This window comes from Rhinolophus ferrumequinum, chromosome 11, assembly GCF_004115265.2.
Source record: "Rhinolophus ferrumequinum isolate MPI-CBG mRhiFer1 chromosome 11, mRhiFer1_v1.p, whole genome shotgun sequence".
In the NCBI taxonomy this organism is placed as follows: Eukaryota; Metazoa; Chordata; class Mammalia; order Chiroptera; family Rhinolophidae; genus Rhinolophus; species Rhinolophus ferrumequinum.
Genome location: NC_046294.1, coordinates 40,583,109 through 40,607,024, shown reverse-complemented (window position 1 = coordinate 40,607,024; position 23,916 = coordinate 40,583,109). Strand labels below are relative to the sequence as shown.

The following is a 23,916-nucleotide window of genomic DNA, read 5'->3' as shown; positions in this document are numbered from 1 at the left end:
GGGCTGTTGAGATTTCCTCAGAGCACTTTACCACCATCTGTCTCCCCTTACTGCAGAGTCAGACGTCCGGCCCAGCAAGCTGTTAACCTGGTGCCAGCAGCAGACTGAGGGCTACCAGCATGTCAACGTCACCGACCTGACCACATCCTGGCGGAGTGGCCTGGCCCTGTGTGCCATTATCCACCACTTCCGGCCTGAGCTGATGTGAGTCTGGGGCCCAGGGTGGACCTGCCAAGCCCCTCATGGCCCAAGGGGACCCTGGAGACAAGGGAAACCAGGGCTGTTCTACTAGATGCAGAATCTTCAGAACTTGGTTCAGAATTTCTCGTTCCTTTTTGCATATTTTCAATTTGAGTTTTTTTAATTTATTTTTTATTTTTTGTCCGTTTGCACTGGATACTCTGCCTGCAACTTGTTTGATCTGTATTCCTAATATGTGAGGAGCAAAAGTGACTCAGGCTCAGTGATTACACTCGTCCCCCTTGCCCACTCATCATCACACTTGGGAAATTTGAGCATTTACACCTTGGAGATCCACTGTCAAGAGAGGAATTACGAGCAAGACTTAATTCTGGGGACCAATGTGAGGGTTTACAGCAGGGGTGTCAAAACTGCGGCCCGCGGGCCAACTGCGGTCCTCAATCCATTGCTAATTGGCAGCAAATTCCAAAAATATATTTAGTTTACTTAAATAAACCAGGTGAGGCAATACGTACTTCACCTCGAGTGAGTGGCCCGGCTGTGTGTGTATTTTACCGCATGTGGCCCTTGGTAAAAAATGTTAGAAAAAGTTTGGACACCCCTGGTTTACAGCCAAAAGAATTAGATTTGAGACCAAGATCGATTAGCTCTGTACCACTGGGCAAACCACTTATCTTCACTGAGTTTGTTTCATTTATGCCTTGAAAATAATGTCAGATTTATTAGGCAGATTGTATTATGTTTGTGGAAATACCTTGTGATATTGAAAGCACAATACATCTATTGATGTATTTAAACCAATGTGTGTAGTGTAACCTCACACCCATGAGCAAATTCATCCAGAGGGAACCTACCAAAGGGTTATCAATTGGTAACTTTAGGAAGTAAGGTTGCCTTGAGAAGGCAGTGGGACTCACACTTGTTGTTTCATAACTTGATTTTTTCTTTGTTTTTTCCCTTGACCAGAAGCCCATGTTAGTTTTGTAATTAAAAGGAAAAGAACATAAAGGCACTATTTTAAAGTAGCTCACACATTTTCCAAAGTGGTATAAATAATTTTCTGATTATTTTCAACCCAGGCAGCGATGACATTGTCATGGCCCAAATCTGATTTTGTCCCATCGTGAGTGAGAAGGACAGGGTTAGCATTTTCTCTTGGCTGAGCTTCCCTGGGAAGTGGGGTGGCGGAGGTAATTGGGAGAAGGGATTGGGGTCACTGCTCCTTGCCCTCCCTCCACCTCTGCCCCTTCTCTCTGAATTTCACCTTGTTTTGATTCTCTAGCAACTTTGACTCTTTGAATGAAGACGATGTTGTAGAGAACAACCAGCTGGCATTTGACGTGGCCGAGCGTGAGTTTGGCATCCCCCCAGTGACCACAGGCAAAGAGATGGCATCAGCTCTGGAGCCCGATAAGCTCAGCATGGTCATGTACCTCTCCAAGTTCTACGAGCTCTTCCGGGGCACCCCGCTGAGGCCTGTGGGTAAGGATCTGTTTTGGGACCAGGCTTTGCTCGGCCCTTGAGCCAGCTCTGCCCTATGCCCATGTCTGGCTGCTCGTCACACTGATGTCCTCTGCTCTGGGACTGACGCGTGCTTTCCCTTTGACTTTGAGGCCAAATAGAGGTGGACTCCACCCACTCAGACCAGTGTGTGTGAGTACGTCTGGCAGGTGCCATGTGACCCCTGCCCCCTGGGAGGTCACTGCAGGTCACTGCATCAGCCCCCTGCACGGGCCATTTACACCTTTAGTGGGGCAATTATTTTGGAGGGACCTTCTAGCAATGATACCTCCTGAGTCCTGGGGTAGCTGTAGCAGGATCCAAATCTCAGTTATACTTTTACTTCTGACAGATTCTTGGGGCAAAAACTATGGAGAAAATGCTGACCTCGGCATGGCCAAATCATCCCTTTCTCATAACTATCTGAACCTGACATTTCCAAGGAAGAGGACTCCACGAGTAAGTCTTGGCCTGAATTTTGTTTCTCGTTGCACATGGGTGGGCCAAGGAGATTGGAGAATGTCATGTTCTCTTAGTCTGTTTGGGCTGATAAATTACGTAGATAAAGTGCTCACCGAAGACGTGAGTAAAATTCAGTTTAGTAACTGTGTTTTTGGAAACTCCCCCTGTCCCCGTGTGGCTGCTTCATTGACTTAAAGTGGTTATGGGAAGGTCACGGCTGTGCAGCTCTGCCCCCCAGGGCGGGAGGAGGCGATGATCTCTCCTTTGGGCTTATTCAGATCTGGAACACAATGGCCTTTTAGTGGTAGAGGCACATGGTCGTGCTACATTTACACATTCTGTTTCATTATTTTCTTTCTATTCATTCATTCAACACACGTTTATTGGGCCCTACTGTATGCCAACATTGGGGCTGAATTTTTTGTTTGTTTTTGACGAGGGGAGAAAACAGACAACGATGAGTAATCTATGGTTCTTGCCTTTGAAGAGCTCAGGGCCTACGAAAGAGGTTTCCAAACTTTCCTGACGTAGGGCACCCTTACTTAGTGTCTTAATAATTTTTGCACCGTGCCCCTAGATCAACAGAAATACCTAGAAGTTCCATGTCTTAAGTCCAAATAACTCGGTCGGGGTATTTGGTAAGGTGTATGACAGACTTCATCGTGTGTCCCTAGAAAAGTGAAAATACCTGTGGCTCCTCTATGAGTTGACGGTGGTGCCATGGGGTGCCTTGGTACACAGCTTGGGAACGATGGGCCTAATGAGAAATTAGTTTTATCTAAATGGTGGCATCTCTGTGGAAAGGATAGTACACGTTATCTTGCTTATTGTGCTCATTTTATAGATTTAAAAAAGGAGGCCCGGAGATGTTGGGTTGCAAGTACTGGCACAGAGCTTGCCCTCCCTTCCCAGAGTGGCAGGACAGCCCTCCCCTCGCTTGGCAGAGGGCTGCAGGCCTTTACATGTCTCAGTCTCCCTAGGTTGCTGACAGTCTTTTAACCTCTGGCCAGTCGTGCCATGTTCTGCCAGCCCCTCCGCCCAGGGTGGGGCTGGGCCATGTGTCCTCCTTTCTTTCTGTCAGCTGTGTGAGCAGCGGTCACTTTTTCCATTGAGGTCTGCACTCCCTGGAATGTTGCAAGCAGTTGTGCTAACTCCAGGAGTGGGAAAGGATCCTTAATGCTCTGCCACGCCCTGTCTGTAGCAAGGAATGGGCGAGCCAGGCTAGGGCTGGGAAGGAAGGTGTACAGGTCTGCCAGGGTTTTCAGCTGAGTAGCTAAAAGGCTGAGCTGCCCCCAGCCACTCTGTCCCCCTCTGCTCCCCCAGCTGCCCCATTCAGAAGCTCTGTAAGGACCTCATCACCCACCACAGGTCCCACTTAGCAAAAGCTGTCTTCTAGAGACTAGCCATCGGCTTATTCCACCCTAGCTCAGGCGTGTTTCCTCTGAAGCCGAGGACCCCACTTTGGGCTGCCCCATCCCAAGCAAGCCTGTGCAGCCTTTCTAGAAGCTCTCTGAGCCAAGCATTTACCGCCTTTCTCCATTCACCTGGTTTCTCCCCACACATAGCCCATAGCTGGGAACAGAAGGAGGCACTGGAGAGGATTGTTTAAACCTTTCACTCACCACACCTCTGTTTACAGAATGACCGAATTGAAACAGCCTGCCTGGCCAGCAGCTCTGGCTCAGGAGGTGGGAATGGTCAAAGATCAGCTTTCAGCAAGGCCAGCCGGGCCCTGGGGTCTGCTGGGGCCTCTTCCCATGCTTCACTGGCCTCTGGCTCTGCTGGAAAATGCAGGGGAGCAGGTGGGCTCTGCCTGGCCAGCGCTGGCCAATTTTGAACCTTGTCCTGTCTCCTCCAGTGTCTGCCTGTGGGCTGTCCATCGTCAGAGGGGTGAAGAGCCATAGATCTGCTCCCTCTCACAGCCCCACTTAATGCCCCAAATTTGTCCTGCTCTTCAGCTAGGTAGAGCGATTAGGTCATTCACGTTAAGTGCTTGGCATGGCCATTATTTGTCCTACTCTTTCTCCTAAAACCAATTGAATGCTTCCTCTAGATGGGATGAGAGTTAGTAAGGCCATGGGTCACTGAAATATCCCATCATATTGTCCACCACTCAGAGCAGGTGCAGTGATCGGCCACACACAAAGTACCTTCCCGCCATTCGACCATATGTCTTCCTGTATCTGGCTGTGTTTTGGTTTGGGGAACTTATTTGCAATGCTCTTTGGTCTTGACATTTCTCATAAGCAAAGACTACCTCGTCCAATCATTTTCCATAGAGCAGGCTGTCTGCAAAGGAGACTATGAAAACTGCACACACACACACAGTTACTCCCAGAAGATACCAGTGCAATTAGATACGCAACCCTCAGTGCCCCAGGTCACGTGCCCCTATGGTCTAGGGATGCGGGCCAGGCCACGCTTGCATGATTCTCCACCACAGTGCACGCACGGTATCTGTCCATATAGGTGCTTCTGTAGTTGGCCTCACACCGATCTCCTGCCCCTTCACTAACTTCCGGAGGGGCATCATGATACGGGCACTGAGCAGCCCACGTTTGTTCACAGTGTGGCATCTGAGTTTGAAGAGGGTTCGTTGTTTCTCTTCTGAGCCAATCTTCAAAAAGTCTCTCCCTCCTAGTTTTCACTGTTGGTGTTAAATTTTTCTCTCATCCCTAATTTTGATAATATCAAAATCCCAGCAACACTGATCGACATTAGGCAAAATAATACTTTGTCCCAGTCTGGCTTATTTATTTCACTTAGCATAAGACCCTCCAGGTCCATCCATGTTGTCACATATGATCTCAGTTATATGTGGAATCTAAAAGAACAACAACAACAAACCCGAACAAACAAAACAAAACAGAAACGGACGCAGATACAGAGAACAAACTGACGGTTGCCAGAGGGGAGGGGGGGGTTGGGGAGCTGGGTGAAAAAGGGGAAGGGATTAAGAAATACAAATGGGTAGTTACAAAATAGTCACGGGGCTGTAAAGTACAGCACAGAGAATAGAGTCAATAGTTGTGATCAACTGTGTAGAGTGCCAGGTGGGTACCTGACTCATGGGGGAGGGTCACTGCATAAATTATGTGCATGTCTAACCCCTACGCTGTCCACCTGAAACTAATATAAACTAATATTGAATGTCAACTGTAACTGAAAAAGAAACAATTTTAAAAAATAGTTAAAAAACAAAAAGACTTCTTCATCCACCAAGGATCTTGTTCCCACTTAGAAAGTATCTCCTCCCCATCCCCCAAGAGGGTTGTTCCTCTGGTAACTATTGGGGTTTGATTGATGAGCTCTGAAGACCAGGTGGCCCGTGCCTGGGAAAGGAAGAGCGTGGGGTTATCCTTTCCTCGTAGGAAGCCCTTAGTCTGCTTCTGCAGATCTGCCTCTGATCCTGGTCAGCATCTAAAAGCCTCGTGGCAAGTGACAATTCCTGGGGACTCCAGAGCTCTTACCATGTACCACAGGTGGTGCCTGAACATACATATGTGGTCTCTGTCCTTACTGTCCTAGACCTGCTGCACGTGGGTAATGCCTGTATTTATGGCCACTTTGGCCATTACACACATTACAGTACATACGTACTCGGGGTGCCTGAGCTTTGTTTTCTCCATTCTGAGCCCACTCCTTGGAGGACAACACGGCATAGATGTTGTCATTTGTCCATGAAAAGCCCATCCCAGAAGCCAGGTGGGTGGCCCCAGGATATTGACCCTTCTCGGCTGATTGATTCTGACCCCAGTCCCCGTCTAGCACTGATCCCTGGTAGAGAGGAATGCACGAAGCCTGACTCATGTCAGTGTTTGGTCTGGGTAGCCCGGGTCCCCCTCCCAGCTCTCCTCTTCTTGCCCATCCTGCACAAACACTCTCCAAAGGGCCAGGCGGGGCTATGTAAGAAAGGGCTGCCTCCATCCATCCACTCAACACACGGTCACTGGGCGCCTCTTTTATGCTGAGCTCTCCTCTTGGAGCCATTGCCTGTAATGGCCGATCTCTCCTTATGACCCAGATCTAAATTTCTTCAGGATTAGGTTACACGGGCTAACTAAATATAAAGTGTGTTTGCTTTGGACTAAAATCAAGTCAGGCAGTATGGGAACATGGTTATTTTGTGCTAATCAAATAAATGATTAGATTGGCAGATATAGGTCTTTTTTTTAATAGAGACACCAATTAGTTTAATAAATGTCTTTTGGTATACAGAATATTTCAAATCATTGGGAAATCACGATAAGAAAGTGTTCTGAGGGTGAAGAAAAGGATGGAACAAATTAATGGGAAAAAAAGAATATTATTGATTTATTCTCATGCTCTCTCAGACTGGGCACAATACGTATTTTCTTCTCCTTGTACCCCAATTATTTGTAGAGCAAAATAGAACCCAAGGAGATGGGGATACTGAGGCAGCTTTGGCTCCGAAACAATGACACACAGATAAGAAAAAATTAGGTACATCTTCAGGTTTGCATTTTCTCCACCTTTTTGTTTTAACCTCATTCTTAGTTGAGAATCAGTGCTTCCGTGATAAACGCATAAGGAAGAATAGAAACTGGATATGTATGTTGCTAACCTTTCCATAGAGACTGCATTTTATTGTCCCCGGGGTCAGACTGAAGCAGAGGAGCTGTGGTTGCCTCCACCCACTTCCTTTATTCCGCCTGAAGGATCTGGGGGTCTTCTTAGGGGCCGCTCCTGGGCACACGTCCCCCAGGAGTGCTCTCTGTGCACCTATGGCTGACATTGCTGGGTTTGGATCTATACAGGCTCTGATTATTGGAACAGTCACACCCGGGACTGTAGAATGCAGAAGAGAGAATAAGACGCGTTGCTCTTTGATGGAATAGCCCAGTCCTCCCTTAAGGCAGAAACAAAAAAACAACAGAAAATCCTAAGATTATGCACCAAGTGTTGTTCTTGTTGGGAAGGCTGTCCTGTGCTTTCTTAGGCTCCGGTCTCCAGGCCAGAGAGGCATTCACAGGCCTTGGAGTTGGGGGCCCAGGCAGCCTGTGCCTCTAAGGCCCAACATTGTTGCAAATAAGGTCATCTGTTTCTCTTGGTGCTTGCCCAAGCCTTGGGCTTGAAATAATTTCCATTCACAGAATAATGATTTATTGGAAGCTGAGGAAAATGTTGAAGGGAAAGCAGGGCCTTTTGATCTGTTGTGTTTTGCCGCCTGGGCAAGAGAAGAGTCGAATTTTTAAACGAGTATCAATAACTAAACTGTGGATCTTGTCTTTAAAAATATTAAAGATTCTGGTAAATATGAAGAGGGAACAGGGGAGTGTAAGAACTGGGGAAGCAGGTGCTTTCTGTTGGAAACAAGTGAGCACGTAGCAGACTGTGTGTGAGGGGCTCCGATGTTGTTATTCTTGTTGTTACATATTATCATATAATAATCTCCAAAATTATTGTTATTGTTGTTCCAGAACAACTGGGAGGTAAAACATCGCTTGTGGTTGGGCAAGTCTGGGATGTATGGGACTGATTGGGCCGTACGCCTGGGTCTGAGGGGAGAGAGTAGCCAGCAGCCCTTCCTACTGCATCCAAAGTGGAATAAAGGCTGGGATTTCATCTGGGCCGGCTATGAAGGACCAGACCCTCTGGGAGTGAGGAGGCTCCGAGAGGGAGGGATGCATAGTTGGCGGGGGTGAGTCCATGGTCCGCAGGGGGCTGGCCGTTTGGAGATGTCCCCAGCCGGAGACTGGTGGAAGAGAGGTTGAACCCCAGTGTGAAGAATGGGCTTACCCTGCAGGGTACAGAGGAAGTACTCAGTCCATCCCCCCAGGCCCAGGCACATAGCGTCAGCTCAGCTTGTGCAGTCCCATTCATTTCCTTGAGGAGACAAGCCTGACAATGGGTGGCCCTTTGGTGTTCCTTGCAGAGGGGATGCAGTGGATTTGGGGAGGGAGCGTGAGTTTCTCCAGATTTAAATGTCCATGTGCTGGCAGCAGAAAGTCAATTGTAAAGGGTTATTGGTAGGGCAACCGTGTAATTTATTGTCTAAACCAAATTTTTGAGAGTGAAAGGGGGCACGATAACTAATTACGCTAGGGGGGGCAAAGCAATAAATCAAAACAGTCCTTGGCAAACGGGGCTGTATACTCACCGTAGTGTTCAGGCCATATCTGGTGCTTCTTTGAACTTAATAAAATATCGTGTGCTGGTAGCTGTGATGGTGACTGAATGGCAGACGTAATTTGCCATCTAATCCCTGGGCAGCTGCTCTGAGTCCCCAGAATCCTGCCTTCCAGGTGAGTCAGTGCCATCTCCTTGTAGGAGGTGGTCTCTGTAAGGCCGTACCCCAAGGGGCTTCAGCAGGCCTGGCTGTGACTGCCCTGAGCCCAAGGTCACACTGACAATGGAGACGATCCCTGCCCTGCCATGTCAGAGGGAGTCTTTGTGCTCTGGCATGTTTCCACGTGATTTGGGACTGTGATTCCCACCCCCTGACAGAACGTCTGGCTCCCCAGGTGGAGGGAGGCTCCCTCCATTACACCTGAACAGAACTCTGTGATAGCTTTAGTCATGTTGAAGGGTATTTGACATCCATCTGTCTCCAGGTTGGGCAGGGCTGTATGGCCAGTGATCACTCAGAGTAGTAGTGGACCCGCGGTCCTTGATCGTCCTGAGCTCACCGTGCTTTCTCGACCATTGCAGGTGGACAGCCAAACCGGAGAGAACAATGACATGAACAAACGGAGACGGAAGGGCTTCAACAACTTGCACGAGGTTCGTGCGCACAGTGTCAGTTTAGACAAAGGCCCCTTGCCTGACAGCCAGTGGCCACGGGCCCGCCCCACTGTGGCATCTTCACTAGCCCTTCTTCCTTTCCTCTCTCATGAACCACTCAGTTCCAAGCGTGGCTTGATGGAAAAATAGACAGGTGCTGATTTTTGCTCCACTATTACTCTCTATGTAACCGTGAGAAACAGAACCTCCCAGGGTGGGGCTCATGTCTGTACAATACAGATGATACATTGGAAACTTAGGAAACTTGGCAGGATTTTTAAAGATGAAATAAGAAGACGTTATATAGCATGGTAAGCATGATGTCTGGAACCTATGTTAATCAATGAATAATCACTGTTAGTCGGGAGTATTAAGAGGCACCAGCTGTCCCACTTTTCTCTCCCACTCATGTTTCTACCTTTTGTGTTTTCTGCACATTTAGTCTTCAAGGCCAATGTCCCAGTGCCCATAAGTGCCACCTGCTGGTGAAAGAAGAAAATCACAGGCTACTTTGTGAAAACCGGGCAGGAATCTTTCTCCTGCTGCTGTAAAATTGATCAGCAGAAAAAGAGACTATCAGTTCTACTTCCCCAGGCAGCTCTTGAAAGAGACCCGAGATGTACATTTCATGTGAAAAAGCCATGCTAGTCCCACAAAAGCAAGCACAGATATTGTCGGTGAACTGTAGGATGCCAGCTTTAGCTAGCCTACTGGTTGATGTCATAATTATGACAAGTAGCCCTGTGGAATCGTTTGTATGATACACTGACATCTGAGTTTTAGGACTTAGAAAAGACTTCTGTCTTATATGTTTGAAGAGGTGTTACTGCTGTGTATTTATCTAACATTGCTGTTCACGTCTGTGACTTGCATCAGGTGGAAGCCTTGACCGGGGTCCGGACACTGGCTTTCACAACAGTGGACTTTATAACAAACAGAGCCCCGTGGCCCACCTTGGGGGAGTGGGGAGAGGCCTACTGCTCACCCCCTGTTCTGGGATGCTCAAAGGGAAGCACCGATTACGAAAACCAGGAATTCAGTTCATATCTTAAAATGTGCACGAACTCATTTTATCCCATGAGTTGAAATCACCCTTGTCTGAATCTTTTCTAGAACTTCTTTGGGTGATGCCTTCAAGAGCGGTTGCTTCCCTATCTCTGGGCTCTGGTATGAGCCAGAAGCCAGCGAATAGGGACATAACTGAGAGGAGGAGGTAGAGGCTGATGAACAGGGCAGGAGAGACGTCCCGTTTCCCCGTCCCAGGGGATGGCTCTCGCCGGAGGTGTCTGTAATTTGCTACAGCCTCCTTCGAGAAACTTCCCTTGGATATACTTTGTCTCAAGTGGAAGTCTTCTCCTGTCTTTCATCCATGGCTTATTTGAGGGGGTGTTGGTGCTGCTTCTGTTGATAGCAGCACACAGGAGTGGAGTGTGGGAGGAAATCTGGTTGCACCTGCCCCTTCTAAGGTGGCTCTGGGCTGTTTTCCAGGCCAGTTGTTTTTGCTTCCAGGTGAGATTTAACCAAACAAGAATTCTCAATTCTTGTTGCTCCAAGGATGGTCCAAGACGCAGCAGCAGCAGCATCACCTGGCAGCTGGTTAGCAATGCAGGCTCAGGGGCCACCCAGACCAATGAACCCGATCTGGTTTTGAAGGAGCCCCCATGCTTCATGGGCACCTTCACGTTGGGAAGTGCTGTCTGCGTGACCCCCTCTCGTAGCCAACTTTGGCCTTGAACAAACAGTGACCAGCCCGGTGAACTCAGCCCCCTGTGCACTCGAGCTTGTATGTATTGCAGTTACATTTCCCACTTTGAAGTGGGGAGTGACTGGTTTGTGTTTGTCCAGCCTTTCAGAGTGGCTGTGCATACAGTGTTTCCCTCGGGGCTGCTACTCTGAGGGATCTTTTTAAAAAACAGTTGACTATATAGCTGGCTGCTTCCCATGAATTTCTTCTAAGTGCATATATCTCTGTTGTCTTCAGAACAATCTGTTGCGGTCTGTCCCTGAGGGAGATGTGTTGTCGCCTCGGGAAATCGGACTGTCTCCTTGACATGACAGTGCCAGTTACACTTCCAGGGCCTGGGGTGCAGATCCTACGGTATGGGGGAACAGGCGTTCCATGAACACTGGTGGTTTTCCGTGTTCGATATTTAGCGGATGAACTAAAGGAATCTTACATGGAACCCCACTGTAGAAACAGCATAACCAAGAGGTCACAGCCAACATCGCACCAGTGGTTAGTCACAGCGATGTCATGTACCCATGAGAAGAGCACTTCACCTCTGTGACATTCTTCTCCAAAATCAATAACCCCGGTCTAATCATGAGAAAACGTCAGACCAACACAGATGAAGGGGCTTCGTACAAAATAGCTGACCAGTCCCCTCCAAAATCCTCAAGGTCATGAAAGACAAAGGAAGATAGAGAAACCCTTACAGAAGGAAGGAGACTAAGAAGCCACAATGACTAATTGTCATGTGGGATACTGGATTGTATCCTGGAACCAAAAAAGAGCATTAGCAGGAAAACTGGTATAATCCACATCAAGTCTGTAGTTAATGGGATCATACCAGTGACCGTTTCCTTGTTATGACAGCAGTGTGATATTACGTGCAGCTGGGGGAGGATATGTAGAGCTATCTGTGCTATCTTTGTAACTTAGATCTAAAATTATTTCAAAATTAGAAGTTTTTTTTAAAAAAGGTAACACCAACAGAGCAGGACAGGTCAAAGTTGGGAGTTGGGTGCAAAGGAGGGAGCAGAAAGAAATCAAAGTCTGTGCCTTGCCTGACTGACACGCCTCTTGCTTCCTTCATCCCTCCTGGTTCACCTCTGGGCAGCCACATGATGTATTTTGAAAACAATTTTGCTCACTACTTCGTTATTATATTTTATTTTTGCAACAACCATGTGAAGTGGGTTACACTCCCACTTTACAGGTGAGAAAATCTTAGAGAAATTAAATTGCCAAGGTCACTGGTCTGGGAAGTAAAAGTCACAATTCAAATCCTAATGGTCTGGCTCCCAAGTATGGGTGTGGCCATCTTTGGGAAGATGCATCCCCTCCTGTGACATTGTCTCCATTGGGCATCACCTGCTGCTTCTGTCTCATTTCCTCAGACCATTGAGGGCATCCTTCTTCAGGAAACTAGTCCTGTGCCCTTGGCCACCAGGCCCCCTTCCTGATATCCAGTAGGTTCTGGGACCCAAAAACCAATGCACCAATTTCGCCTTTGCAGCCTTCAGCATTTTCCAGCCGGAGCTTGGGCTCTAATCAAGAGGACGGCAGCAGTAAAGAAGGTGGAAATCAGAACAAAGTCAAGTCCATGGCAAGTCAGCTGCTGGCCAAGTTTGAGGAGAGCTCTCGGAACCCCTCACTCCTGAAGCAGGTGAGTCCCATCAAATGTTCACGGGACCTGCCTTCTTGGTGACCAGAACTGAGAAGCCAGTGGACATATTCAGGCTAGTGATGGATTTCAGGTATACCAGCCAGGCCTGGCTCAGGTGAGCCTTCTCCTGGATCATGAGTTTGCAGACTTTTGTAAAGGGGGCCAGATAGCAAATAGTTTAGGTTTCGGGGGCCGTCTGACTTCTCTTGCAACTACTCAACTCTGCCATTGTAGCATGAAAGCAGCCATAGACAATACCTAAATAAATGCACGTGGCTGTGTTGCAATAAAATTTTATTTACAAAAACAGGCAGCAGGTCAGATTTGGCCTGAGGACTAGTTTGCCAATGCCTGTTCTGCAGCGGAGACGAAATCCTTCCCCTAATTCGGTTTTGCTTTGCAACCATGACTTGGTTTGCAGCCATCCATGAGACGGTGCAGCTGGAGGGAGCTTTAGAGGTGCTAGGTGCCTGGAAGATCACTAAGTCCATGGTGAGGAGACCTGTCCAAACAAGGGGAAACTGCGTCACGGGTCTTAGCTCCTTGTGGGCCTGCCGGAAAGGAGGACCAACCTCCCAGGTGTACCCATGGTAACCTTCTTCCGTTCCCTTGGGTCAGATTGGCAGGGCTGTGTGTCTGATCAGGGTCCGTGGGAGGCTGAAGGCAGTCACAGCTGCAGTCAGGCAGCAGACTGAGCTGACCTCTCAGACCCTGGCTTGAAGTCTGTGCTGCATGGTTCAGTTTGCACCTCCAAATTCCTCTGGGATGCCATTGCCATACTACCAAAGCTTGAGACAAAGGGTTTGGTTTTTCTTTGGAGAATACCTGTCACGTGACAGAAATAGGTTCCTCTCAGGAAGAAGACAGACTCTTGATTAATTGGGCATCGAGATGATCATAGACAGTTTCTTTGTCTTGATGTGGACCGTACCTCCTGGACAATCCGACTTCCCCATGAAGCCAGGTTTTATTATAAGGGGACCATTTTCCGGGGAGTTGTAACTCTGAATTTTTTTCTCAATTACCCCTGCTGGAGGCTTGGTCCCTTGCAGTTCCCAAGTGTTGCCGAGGGCTATCTTCCATCAGAAGGACTGTAGCACCCCGTCCTCTAGTGAGCAGGAAGCTTGTCCATTTCTGGAAGGACTCCGGGGCTGGTACTGGCCTGGAGTGGGCTCTGACAGTGCCTGCCCAGTTCCCCTGTCTGAGCCAAAAGAAAACCTTCCATAGATTCACACACTGTCCCAAAAGAGGGGACTCCAGGACTTGCTGTCAACGTGGGCAGAGAGCCAGGGTTCAGGTTTCCTGGTAGGGCCCAGCTTGCAGGAGCTCGGTGCAGTGCTCTCTCCTTGTACCTGCAAACTCTCCCTCCCTACCTCTCTTCCTCTCCTCCCTCCAAGTGTCTCAGTCTGACTCAGCTTTTCCTTCATGTTTCCTGCGGCTGCTTTTTCGGACTCACCTTCTTCCTCCCAGGAATGCCATGTCTCGGGGATAGGTAAGCCTGTCCTGTGCTCATCTTCTGACCCTCCTGTTAACTCTCGCTGTCTCAAGCCGGAGGAGCCCACGCCCAGCCCATCGCCTCCTCTGAAAAGGCAGGTAGGGCTCCTTCCAATAGATGGGGTCTTGGGGAAGCCAGAGGGGACTTTGATGCTGACGGGTGGGCTCAGTTGCCCTCCGCACACCCCAAGTAGGGCTGATTGTGGGTTCTTTGGGAAGCAGACCCAACTTGAGCTCCCTACCCTTATAGGTAAGAAGAACCAAGTATGCAGCATCTTGAAATACAGGCCACTGATTCTTCAGCCAGTCAGGGGTATCGACTGACCAGCTACTTTGCCCTTGGTGCTTTATTTGCTGGGGGAGAAAACAGACCACACCACATGGTTTTGTCTGATACCCCTGGAACACTTAGCTTTAGTTGCAGACCACTTACATAGGCTGATTTCTAAACGGATGAAAAAGTGGCAGTGATGGTGGACTGGGCTCAGAGGTCCAATTGGCTGCACACATTGAAGGGGTAAAGCTGGGATGTGGGGCAGACGAGGGCCTGCCTGGTGGGCAGGGAGGCCAGCTGTAGCCACGGGCGGTGGCTTTTCCCAGCGAGCATCTCTGCATTTGGAATTTGAACAGAATCACTGTTATTGACCACAGCTTTCAAAGATGTCTGATCAGCATGAGAAATCTCGTGTTGCTTCCGGTGGAGGTTGAATGAGGTCAGTGTGGACATAAGGCAGTGGTTTTATGTCTGCATGTGTAAGCATTACCTCAGGAGCAATTTAGTTTTCCCATGAAAAATGGGTATAGAAAAAAAACAATATGAGGTACCCACCCCAAGACCAATGAAATTAGAATCTCTGGAAGTCAGTTCCAGTCTCCGATTGTTTTTTGAAAGTACCCTAGGTGATGTCAGTGTGTGTCTAGGATTGACAGCCAGCCTTGTACAGGCTTTGATTCGCTGGGTCTGGGGTGAGGCCCAAGACTATTTATTGTTAAGGAGGATGTCAAATGTGCATAATATTATTCACCATAATGTGTTAATTTACAAAAGAAAAATGAAAAGTAAATAAAAGGAGGATGTCAGGTCATTCTGATGCAGATGGTAGAAGGGCAGAGCCTGAGGGGAGTTTGGAATCTCAGTCAAGGTGGCCCCTCGTGTGCCCTTGGTCCCTGGTCCTCATGGGGAGTCCTCATGTTAGGGGGGCTGTGAAAGGGCCACAGTAGGGAAGGAAGCTTGATTTTCCTTCTCTCCCAGTTCCCCTTGGTGGTTGTGACAGGGCATGTGCTCCGAGAGCTAAATCAAGTGTCTGCTGGTGGAGAGTGCCCGAGCCGGCCATGGAGAGCTAGAGCCAAGTCTGACCTGCAGCTGGGGGGCCCAGAGAATCGTGCTGCCCTGCCTCCTACCTGCCAGGGAGCGCTGGCCCTTTCTGGGGTTCTGCGGCGGCTGCAGCTAGTGGAGGAGAAGATTCTCCAGGTGAAAGCCTCGCCCTCGGCCCTGTCTCTGCCTTCATTCCCCCTGTCCCTCCGCCTGCCCAGGGTGGGTTCCTTCTCTTACTGTTCGTGTCCTGTCTCCCTGTCCGATGTGTGGTATGAGTGAGACACACCTGCCTGCCTGTCTCCTGCCTCTCCGGGAGCTAACTATCCTGGTCTCTGTCACTATCTCTCTTTTTTTTCTTTCTCTCCTTTCTCACCTTCACTGCAGAAGAGGGCTCAGAACTTGGCCAACAGGGAATTTCACAAAAAGAACATTAAGGAGAAGGCGGCTCACCTTGCCTCCATGTTTGGACACGGGGATTTCCCGCAGGTAAACAGGGGGGCTTTCAGAGCCCCCAGGAACCCAGACATTGAAAATCCAGTGAGGTGACCTTGAATCAGTCTCTGGAGCCCATGTCCTCCTTCCTCCTGCTTCCATAGCATGAGGCACAATTCATTGTTCTAGCCACTAAAGAATTCGAGCTGATATCTTAAAAAGACACAAATGAGAACATTCAAAATAAGTAGCTAAATCAGGACAAAGGGAAAACCAAGGCAGAAAAGTAGGCTCAGATCAAAGGAAAACATTACTGAAGAAAAACACATGCTGTTAGATGCTAGATAGCTTCTGAGCAGACACTGAGCTTCCTAAGGGCCAACACAAAGAGGGAAAGCTGGTCAGTTGCGAGAATCGCATTACAGTGCCTTTAAGGTGACAGCAAACCAGGTGCTCATGACATTTTGGGGCCTGTTGGGGAAATCTCCCTGTGGCCTGATCTGGGAGACACTGATGAGGAAGTCAACCACATGCCATCACCTGTACTCTGCTTTCCCAAAAGGCAGCATCGAGCCAAGAATGGCTTTGCCTTAGAATACCAAGCACAGCCCCCTCCAAGCCAGGTACTTGTTTAGAAACTTGCTAAAAAGAAGAGTATGTGCACGCAAGGCGATGAAAGAAATGATGAGATGTCCCGTGGCACTTGTATATGTAAGGTGCCCCCTTGCTTGCAGCAAGCCTGGTCTCTAGAACATACGTTCCCTGCTGCCTCCTCTCAGTCTCCTCCAAACCTGTGCCCTCTGCTATCCGGCAGTCATTGACATAGGAAGGATGCTTTGCATTTATTTAGTTTGTGTTTAGGTGCCAGGTGGCTGCAGAGGCCCCGGCTCGGGCCATCTGTCCCCAAACAGCTCAGGATTCTCCTTTCCTACATTTGCAGCTGGCACTTTATACCAAGTTCCAGAGTGAGGGCTTCGAGAGTTAGTGCTGGTGCCTGCGGCAGACACAGGCAGGCACACGTGGCTCTTCTCCAGCTGTTTTGGTGTGTCAAGGGAGTCGGAACCGGGGTAGCAGAAAACGTAACCAGGAACTAGGCAATCCTGCTGGGCTCCAAAGACAGAGGCTTCTGTTTTGTCCTGAGACACAGGCCTGGATGTCCGTTCCCCTCCTTGAATACATGGGCATAGGGCTGCATCATTGAACCCAGCGTCACGGTCCCTTTCCCCGGGGATAATCATGGTTTCCTCTGTTTCTGTTCTGTGCAGAATAAACTCCTCTCTAAAGGCCTGTCTCATACTCCTCCTCCGTCTTCTCCCTCCTGCCTTCCATCTCCTGATCCAGCTGCCACTTCCAATCCGTCGACTGTTGACTCTCTTTCTCCTGCCAGAAAGGTAGTTGTCCTGAACAATTAGCTTCCCCCAACCCCTGCATGTTCTGAGACGGTCTCCTGCTCTACTTGACCGGCGCAAACATCTGGAGCTTGGCTTGGCTGACATGAAAATTTGTGAGATACTTCACAACAGTCCTGGATGGGGTTTTGTTTTTGTGTTGGATCCAGCAATATAGCACAGCAGGCAGCACACAAAACCTCATCTGGCAGTGCTCGCCCATCCAGCACGCATTCGTTGGGCACCTACTGTGTGCCAACCACCATGCCAGGTGCTGAGGAAACAAAGAGGCTGTGGTACAGTTGTCTTACTATAGTTTAGATGGCAAGCAGCACATTAGAATAGAAATAAGTAACTTTTTACCATATGAAATTGCCAATATTTCATTGTTCTTGATCTAACAAAATGGCAGTTTCACCTGGTGAACCTAATACAATACTATTCATTGAGTCTATGAGAGGCGTAAAAGGCAAGATTGTAGGAACCTAAAGGGGGAAAGCCTGGAAGGAGTCACAGAGGAGGTAATATGGGGGTCGAGTGTTGAAGGTTGTACCGGATAATTGGCTGGACAGAAGTGTAGGGGAGAGTGTTTTAGAAAGGGTCCCGTATGTGCAAAAGGAGGCAGACAGGACTTACATGAATGGAAAGGCAGAACTCTGGAGAGACTTCTCCAGGTCTAAAAGTATTTATGGGGGTAAAAGTATTTATGCGGGTAAAAGTATTTATGGGGGTACAGAGAATGAGTGTGAAAGTGAGCCCACTCTTGTCGTGTTATGAAATTTCCTTCTATCCTCTTATAAAGAGCAACTGAAGGATCTGCTCTGCGCTCTAGAAGGATGACTCGGGTAGCAGTGCAGAAGTTGGCTTGGAGGAAAGGTGGAAGGAAGTGGGGAGCTAACTCTGGTTAAGTTGATAATGAAATGCACCATAAACAATTATTAAATTTGGGTTCTGGGGCACTTTTCATGTTTTTCACTTGTCCTCCTCGTACCTAATATTCTGAAAACACTACCAGGCTGGGGTGGGAAAGAGGCAGCCTCCTGGGAAGCTTGGCCCCTGGAATGGATGAGCCTGAGAACGGACAGGAAGCCCAAGCCCACTTTTTTAGCTTTTGCTCATGGAAGTAGGTTTGGCGTCCCTTCCCCAAAGACTGCGCTCCTCTGAACACATCCAGTCTGTCTAGTTCCCACCTAGGCTCAGCAGGCGGTGCTGAATATCTCCCTATCAGAGTTATTGATCGTTTGTTTCCATGCTTAAGACTGATGCACAAACCAGCTCCCTGCTGTTGCATTAGTGGAAAATTAGGAGTTGTCTCTTGGTATGTAGCTGGGGTCCCAACCCATCGATCCTCACCACTGTGGGTAAAAGAGTGCAAGTAGAGTCTCCAAGAAAGGAGCAAGGCTTCCGACATGGCTGTGACACATCCCTGGCAAGACAGCAGGAGGTGACGTAGAGAAACACAAGCACTTTCTGTCTTCAACTCCACTGACAATAGCCAAGGCTGAGATGCCGGCATCCTGTTCCAGATCACCCTGTGGCCAACTGTTTGACCTTCAGTCTCCTGGCCTGTCTGGGCCTCCATTTTCTCCTCAATAAGAAAGTGATTACTGGCTCATGTGATAGTGAGCTGTATGGGTGGAGACTGGCATTTTTGTCATCATCGTCACCAGGGCTTCAGAGCAGTGTGTTTGCCCTTTCCTGGGGAGTACTTCCTGCTGTGGAAAAGGTCACTGTCACTCTTGACAGGGTGATGAGAGGGGTGAGGCCCCTGGGCACAGACAGGCAGTGGCTCGTGCTCCTGGCTGGGTAACAGGGCCCACACCTCGCTTGTCTCTGGCCCAGCCCCTCTCTGGCTGGCCCTGGTTGTGGTCCTTCTTCGCTTCTGCGTTTCTTTCATCCTCAGGAAGACCTGACTGAGTCACTATCTGCTCAGAGCTGAAGGCAGAGCTGGGACGAGAAAAGCCACCACACTTCCCAATTCCCTGCTGTGGTTTGCAGTAGGCATTAGTTCTCTAGGTGACAGCAACAGGCAGCATGCCTGGGGACATGTGGGGTTCTGGGTATGACAGACACTTCCTGTCACTGGGCATATCCCTGATATATCATCAGCACACTCCACCCAGGCCCTGGCTGCTTCACTGGCTTATTCAAGCAGCTTTAAACCAATGTCACTCATTAAGCCAATGTGTAAACATGCATTAATTTGACAAATACTTGTTGAATGACAGCTCCATGTCAGGTACTTCAGGCTCTTGGGATTTGCATCAACGACCAGGAGTTACCTTCCTGCCCTGATGAGGTTTGCCTCCCAGCAGCAGGAAATAATCAACCAACAATAATATGATATAGAAGTAAATTATGTAAGATGATCCTTCCTATGGAAAAATTAAAGCAGATTACAGGGCCCTGGCATGTGGGAGAAGAATAGTCATTTTAATGGGGTAGCAGGAGGGAAAGTGCGAACTGAGCAGGAGCAGAGCCACAGAAAAGAAAACGAAAGTATGGGGAGGAGACTAGAGCCTGGGGCTCCTGCCTCCAGCCCAGTGTTCTCTCCTCTGGACCATGGAGGTCAAGGGTGAATGGAGGCCTCCTCAGAGGGAGCAGCCCAGCGGCTATGTCCTTGCACAGGGAGGGCTGTGGGATGGCCCACCCAGGTCCCCTGGCCCCCACCTCTCCAGCCTTGTTCCTTATTTCTCCCAGGTTGTGCTAGAACAATCGCCCCCTGTTTTGTTTTGTTTTGGAATCCCGTCTCCTAAGCCGGCGTTGGCCATCAGCTAGTGGTGTACTTGGGCTATTTAAATAGCTTCCACCCTGATGTTCCTTTCAGTGTGTCCGGGAATGATCAGAGAGTGCTTAGAAAGGGACACCCTAGGACACTTGGCAAGTCACTTACCCTCTCTGTGCCTTAGTTTCTCCATTTGTTAAAAGGACCCAGCTTGGACTCGATACCCACTGACCCCTCCAGATCTCACTGTGAAGCCATTGCAGGCAGTGAGAGGCGGAATGGTGAGCTTCTGGGAGAGGATATTGCCAGCTGCACTCCCCGCCCCGCCCCCCGCCCCGACTTCTCTCCCTCCCAAACCCGCTCCACCATTGATTCAACACTGGGTTTTGCACATGCAGAACAGGCAGAGTGATGGTCTCCTCTGAGAACACAATTAGCTGCCTTTTAAAGTAAGTGACAACGCAGTGACACAGTTTCTTTCAGTTTTGGTAGAACTGAGGGAGCCTCCCTCCTGGAAAGAGCATGGGGTCTTAATGCTTCTTCTCAACAGACTATGGGCGGCTCTCATTGCCTAGTGACCCAAGTTATCCTCAATTCAGGGGATCCAAAGTGTACTTGGAAACTGATGCTTAGTGTTTGGCAACCTCCTGGCAGGCTGCGTGTCTCTGTTCCTGCCCCAGAGCCCTACACGACGATTCTGAGGATCCAGGGATAATCAATCACTTCTTCATGAGAACACACGTAGCCAAACATGCCATGAGGAGCACGTGTTACTCACAGGCACGCAAACGTGGGTCACCAATTCTGCCTTCAGACTACACTTGCCCACCCTCTCACCTTGACATAGTGCCTTAAAGTTCAGAGTGATCCTGCTGGGTTTTTGTTGTTTGTTTGTTTGTTTTCTGGCCTGAACAATTACAGGGAATCTTGGGGACCTCTCATTTATGGCCCAGATCCTTACCCCAGAGTCTTATCTTTCAAGACCTTGGACTATGGAATCATGTCCAGTCTTGTGTTCTCAGCACCATTTGACGCATCCATCCCATCAAACCAGCCCACCTGTAATGGTAGCAGCCCCCAATCATCTATGAATTAATTTCTTTCTTTAAGAAGGGAGGCCACTGCCCCTTTGGCCCCTGCCATAACTGTTAGCCATTTGCCAAGGCTGGTGAGCAAAGATGGCGGCTGAATGTTTGTACAAGTGAGTGAGAAGGATGGCCTCCCTGGGCTGGGAACTGTGGTGTAGTCCTCCTAGGTCAGAAGAGCAATGCACATTGCAAAAGGAGCTTTCTCTACTCTTGGGGGTGTTTGTTTTAGAACTGGATATGCAGGGTTTACTGTATATATTTGCTTATTAGAGGGAAGCTGGGCAGTCTTGGCTGGGTAATCTGCCTTTGTTTCATCTGGCACTGGAGAGATCTCAAGGCTGCCTCCAACCTCATTGTTCTTTTCTGTGTCCCAGGGGTAGAGCTAGGCAGCTTTGTGGATGGTGTCCGGCATGCGTCCCAGCCTGGGGGGCTTTTAATATGCACAGTGCTGGTGTGTCTCAGGGAAGCAGGGGGGTGTAGGGAGAAGGTTATGGGCTTGGAGTCTCACTTGGGGTCAGAACGCCAATTACTGCGGGACCTTGGACTTCTCCGCACCTTTGTATCCCAATCTGTAGAATGGAGATGACAGCAGCTACTGCTGAGGGTGATTGGAATAATGCAACGACCTAGCCTATGACGAAAAATGCCTGAAGTATCCAGTAAATATGCTCTTTCCCAAGTGGAGGAGAATTCTGGAAGAAAGCTCATTTACCCAAAGTGCATGTTGATGCCTCTCTTTCTAAAGGCAAAGTAGTCACCTTTAGGTTTCTATTTCTAACCAAGCCACTTAGGAACCTCAGTGCTGCCTCAGGTGAGTTAGAGTCTCCTTGAATCTCAGCAGCTCTGGTTGAGAAGGGGGTTATAAGACCCACCTTACAAGGGCCATGAGGGTACATATGTGCATGTGATCAGCAGCACGGTTTCTGGCACCAGGGGACAAAAGCACAGATATGGGCTCCCACGGTGAAGTCCTACTCCCAAAGGCCTGTGTGTCTCAGCTCTGAGCATGGAATATCCAGACCCTTTCCAACAAGGAGGTTTCCATCCTTTTCCTCCCTTTCCGTTACTGTTGGCATATGGCTAAGGACTCAGGTCCACCAGCCTGTCCTCTGATGTTTCTCATGTAGGGACTCCTCAATGAGGAATGTCCTTGCAGGCCCAGGAGATGTCCTGTGGCCCTGCCTGTGGAAAGCTCCCCCTCTCATGAACCCCCAACTCTGAGGCCCTGGAAGCTCCACTGTCACCCCCGCCTGACCCATGTGAGCTTCATGAAGCTCACAGCAGGCCAGGTGGTCACAGGTTGCCCAGCTCTGTGGAGAAGCACAGCCTGGACGCCTGCGTTCCAAGCCCAAGGGGGGAAGTTACCATCGTTTGGACATAAAAGAGCCCAGGAGCCTGCTTCCTGTGCCAAGAGTGTAGAGAGGACTGCAGCAGGGTCATGACATAAGGGGATGCAAACCAGAGATAAGATGGGCCAGGCTGGAGAAGGGTGAGAAAAGCTCCAACATCCAATATTCCGAGCTGGGAGTGACAGGATTGCCTCAGGAATGCCTGTTTGTGGAGGTGCAGCCAGCCATCTTCTGCAGCCTCTGGCGACGGTGCTTATGACAAGATACATCGCCATGTTAGTATCTGGGTTTACTCAGGGGAGAGAAGCCAGTGCGCTCGTCCTGGGTGGGTCACATCATTCTTACTCCCAGAACCCAAGCCACTGGGAGTTCCCCCAGTATAGGCCATCTAAGAGAGGAAAAGAAGTCCTAGAACATGGAAATGCGAAGCTGCACCAGTGGCGGCACTTTGGACTTGTTAACTGTCTTCCAAATGCTCATGGTGCCAATAATGCATCCTACTGAGAGCCCAGTGCCATGTGAGACACAGCCCAGATTCTTTGATGACTCTCTTTGGCACCCCTGCTAGGATGGTGGTGATTTTACATCTCCCCATTTTACAGATGGGAAAGCTGAGGCTCCCAGAGGGGAATGGTGTATGTGAGGTTAATCTAATATAATGTGAGATGATGGACCTGCTGAATTTTTAAACCATTCCAACATGCTCTAACTAATTAGCTGAAAAATAATTAGAATGCACAGTGAAGGAAAGGTAATGCGAAATACCCCAATTCTTTGACAAGAATATTAAAAGATACCTAAAGGGTTGCAAAAAAAAAAAAAAAACCAGTCCCGTATTCTCCAAAATTACCAGTTCTTATAAGACGAGTGACTGAGACATGATCATTTTTAACCAAATCATCTGATTGGCCAACTTTGCATTTGGACATACGATTCCCAGCCACATCATAAGGTCCCCTCTTGACTAACCCTCCCCAAGTACATGTGTGACTTGCCTTTCAGTGCATGAATCTCCTTGTTGAGAACCTGTGGATCTTTCTCTGGGGCCAATACCAGGCTGAGTTTTCTGGACGTTTCTCCATGAGTGGAGCATCTGTCTTTCTCAGGATCCCGAGAGCCTGGTAATTTCCCAGTCAACTAGAGCAGTGCTACTCAAAGAGTGGTCCACGAGCAGGTAGTGATCTGAGGACCCAATGAGCACAGCAAGTGAGAGCAAGCGTTAGACACTTGCAGGGCAATGTGACATCGCCACACAGCCAAGTGTGTGATCGTATGCCTAGTCACCCCATTGTATTGTATTCAAAAGTATCAGGCCCCAAGGGATTAGAGGTTAAAAAGAAGAAGCAAAAACTGGTCATTCGGCGCTGAGAGTGTGAGGAGCGCTGAGCTTGCCCAAGTCTAGCTGGTCACGTCCTGACTCTCACGGTGCCAATAATACATCCTGCTGTCAGGAAACAAGATAACCCACATCCCAACAGTCATGTTCACCTTCACTCTGGTCTTTAGGGTGGGCTGCAAGGGGCCCCTCTCACCCCTTGAGATGAGTTCTCCATAACCTGGTCTCCTTGTGACCTTTCTAGGAGGTCCCCCATGCAACTCTTGGTGTTGGCCACTGGGGATTCTGGGATGGTTTCCATCAGGTTGGGACGGGTATGTAGGAGACCCACTGCTGATTTCCTTAAGGATGCTTTCATTTCATTATTCTTAAGAAAGCCGCTGTCACACACAGAGGGTACAGATGCAACTGGGAGAAAGGAGTCTTTTGGGCCCATAATGAAAGACCAGGTGTGGTCTCTACCCTTCGTTCCCTGGCCAGGTGACTGGACAGT

The 23,916-nt window shown here is 49.0% G+C and overlaps 1 protein-coding gene across 15 annotated transcripts in view; it reads left to right on the top strand.

Moving 5' to 3' along the window:
* MICAL2 (microtubule associated monooxygenase, calponin and LIM domain containing 2) overlaps positions 1-23,916 on the top strand; it is a 207,570-nt gene that overhangs the window by 108,082 nt on the left and 75,572 nt on the right. For 12 of the 15 annotated variants that reach the window (XM_033121332.1, XM_033121336.1, XM_033121335.1 and 9 more), the window contains 9 exons: positions 57-204; positions 1,484-1,683; positions 2,054-2,160; positions 8,836-8,907; positions 12,147-12,296; positions 13,767-13,889; positions 15,043-15,261; positions 15,490-15,591; positions 16,803-16,928. In XM_033121332.1, the coding sequence (XP_032977223.1) occupies positions 57-204; positions 1,484-1,683; positions 2,054-2,160; positions 8,836-8,907; positions 12,147-12,296; positions 13,767-13,889; positions 15,043-15,261; positions 15,490-15,591; positions 16,803-16,928 (1,247 nt within the window). The remainder of the gene's footprint in view (positions 1-56; positions 205-1,483; positions 1,684-2,053; positions 2,161-8,835; positions 8,908-12,146; positions 12,297-13,766; positions 13,890-15,042; positions 15,262-15,489; positions 15,592-16,802; positions 16,929-23,916) is intronic. The other 3 variants (XM_033121339.1, XM_033121344.1, XM_033121337.1) reach the window with 2 other exon arrangements.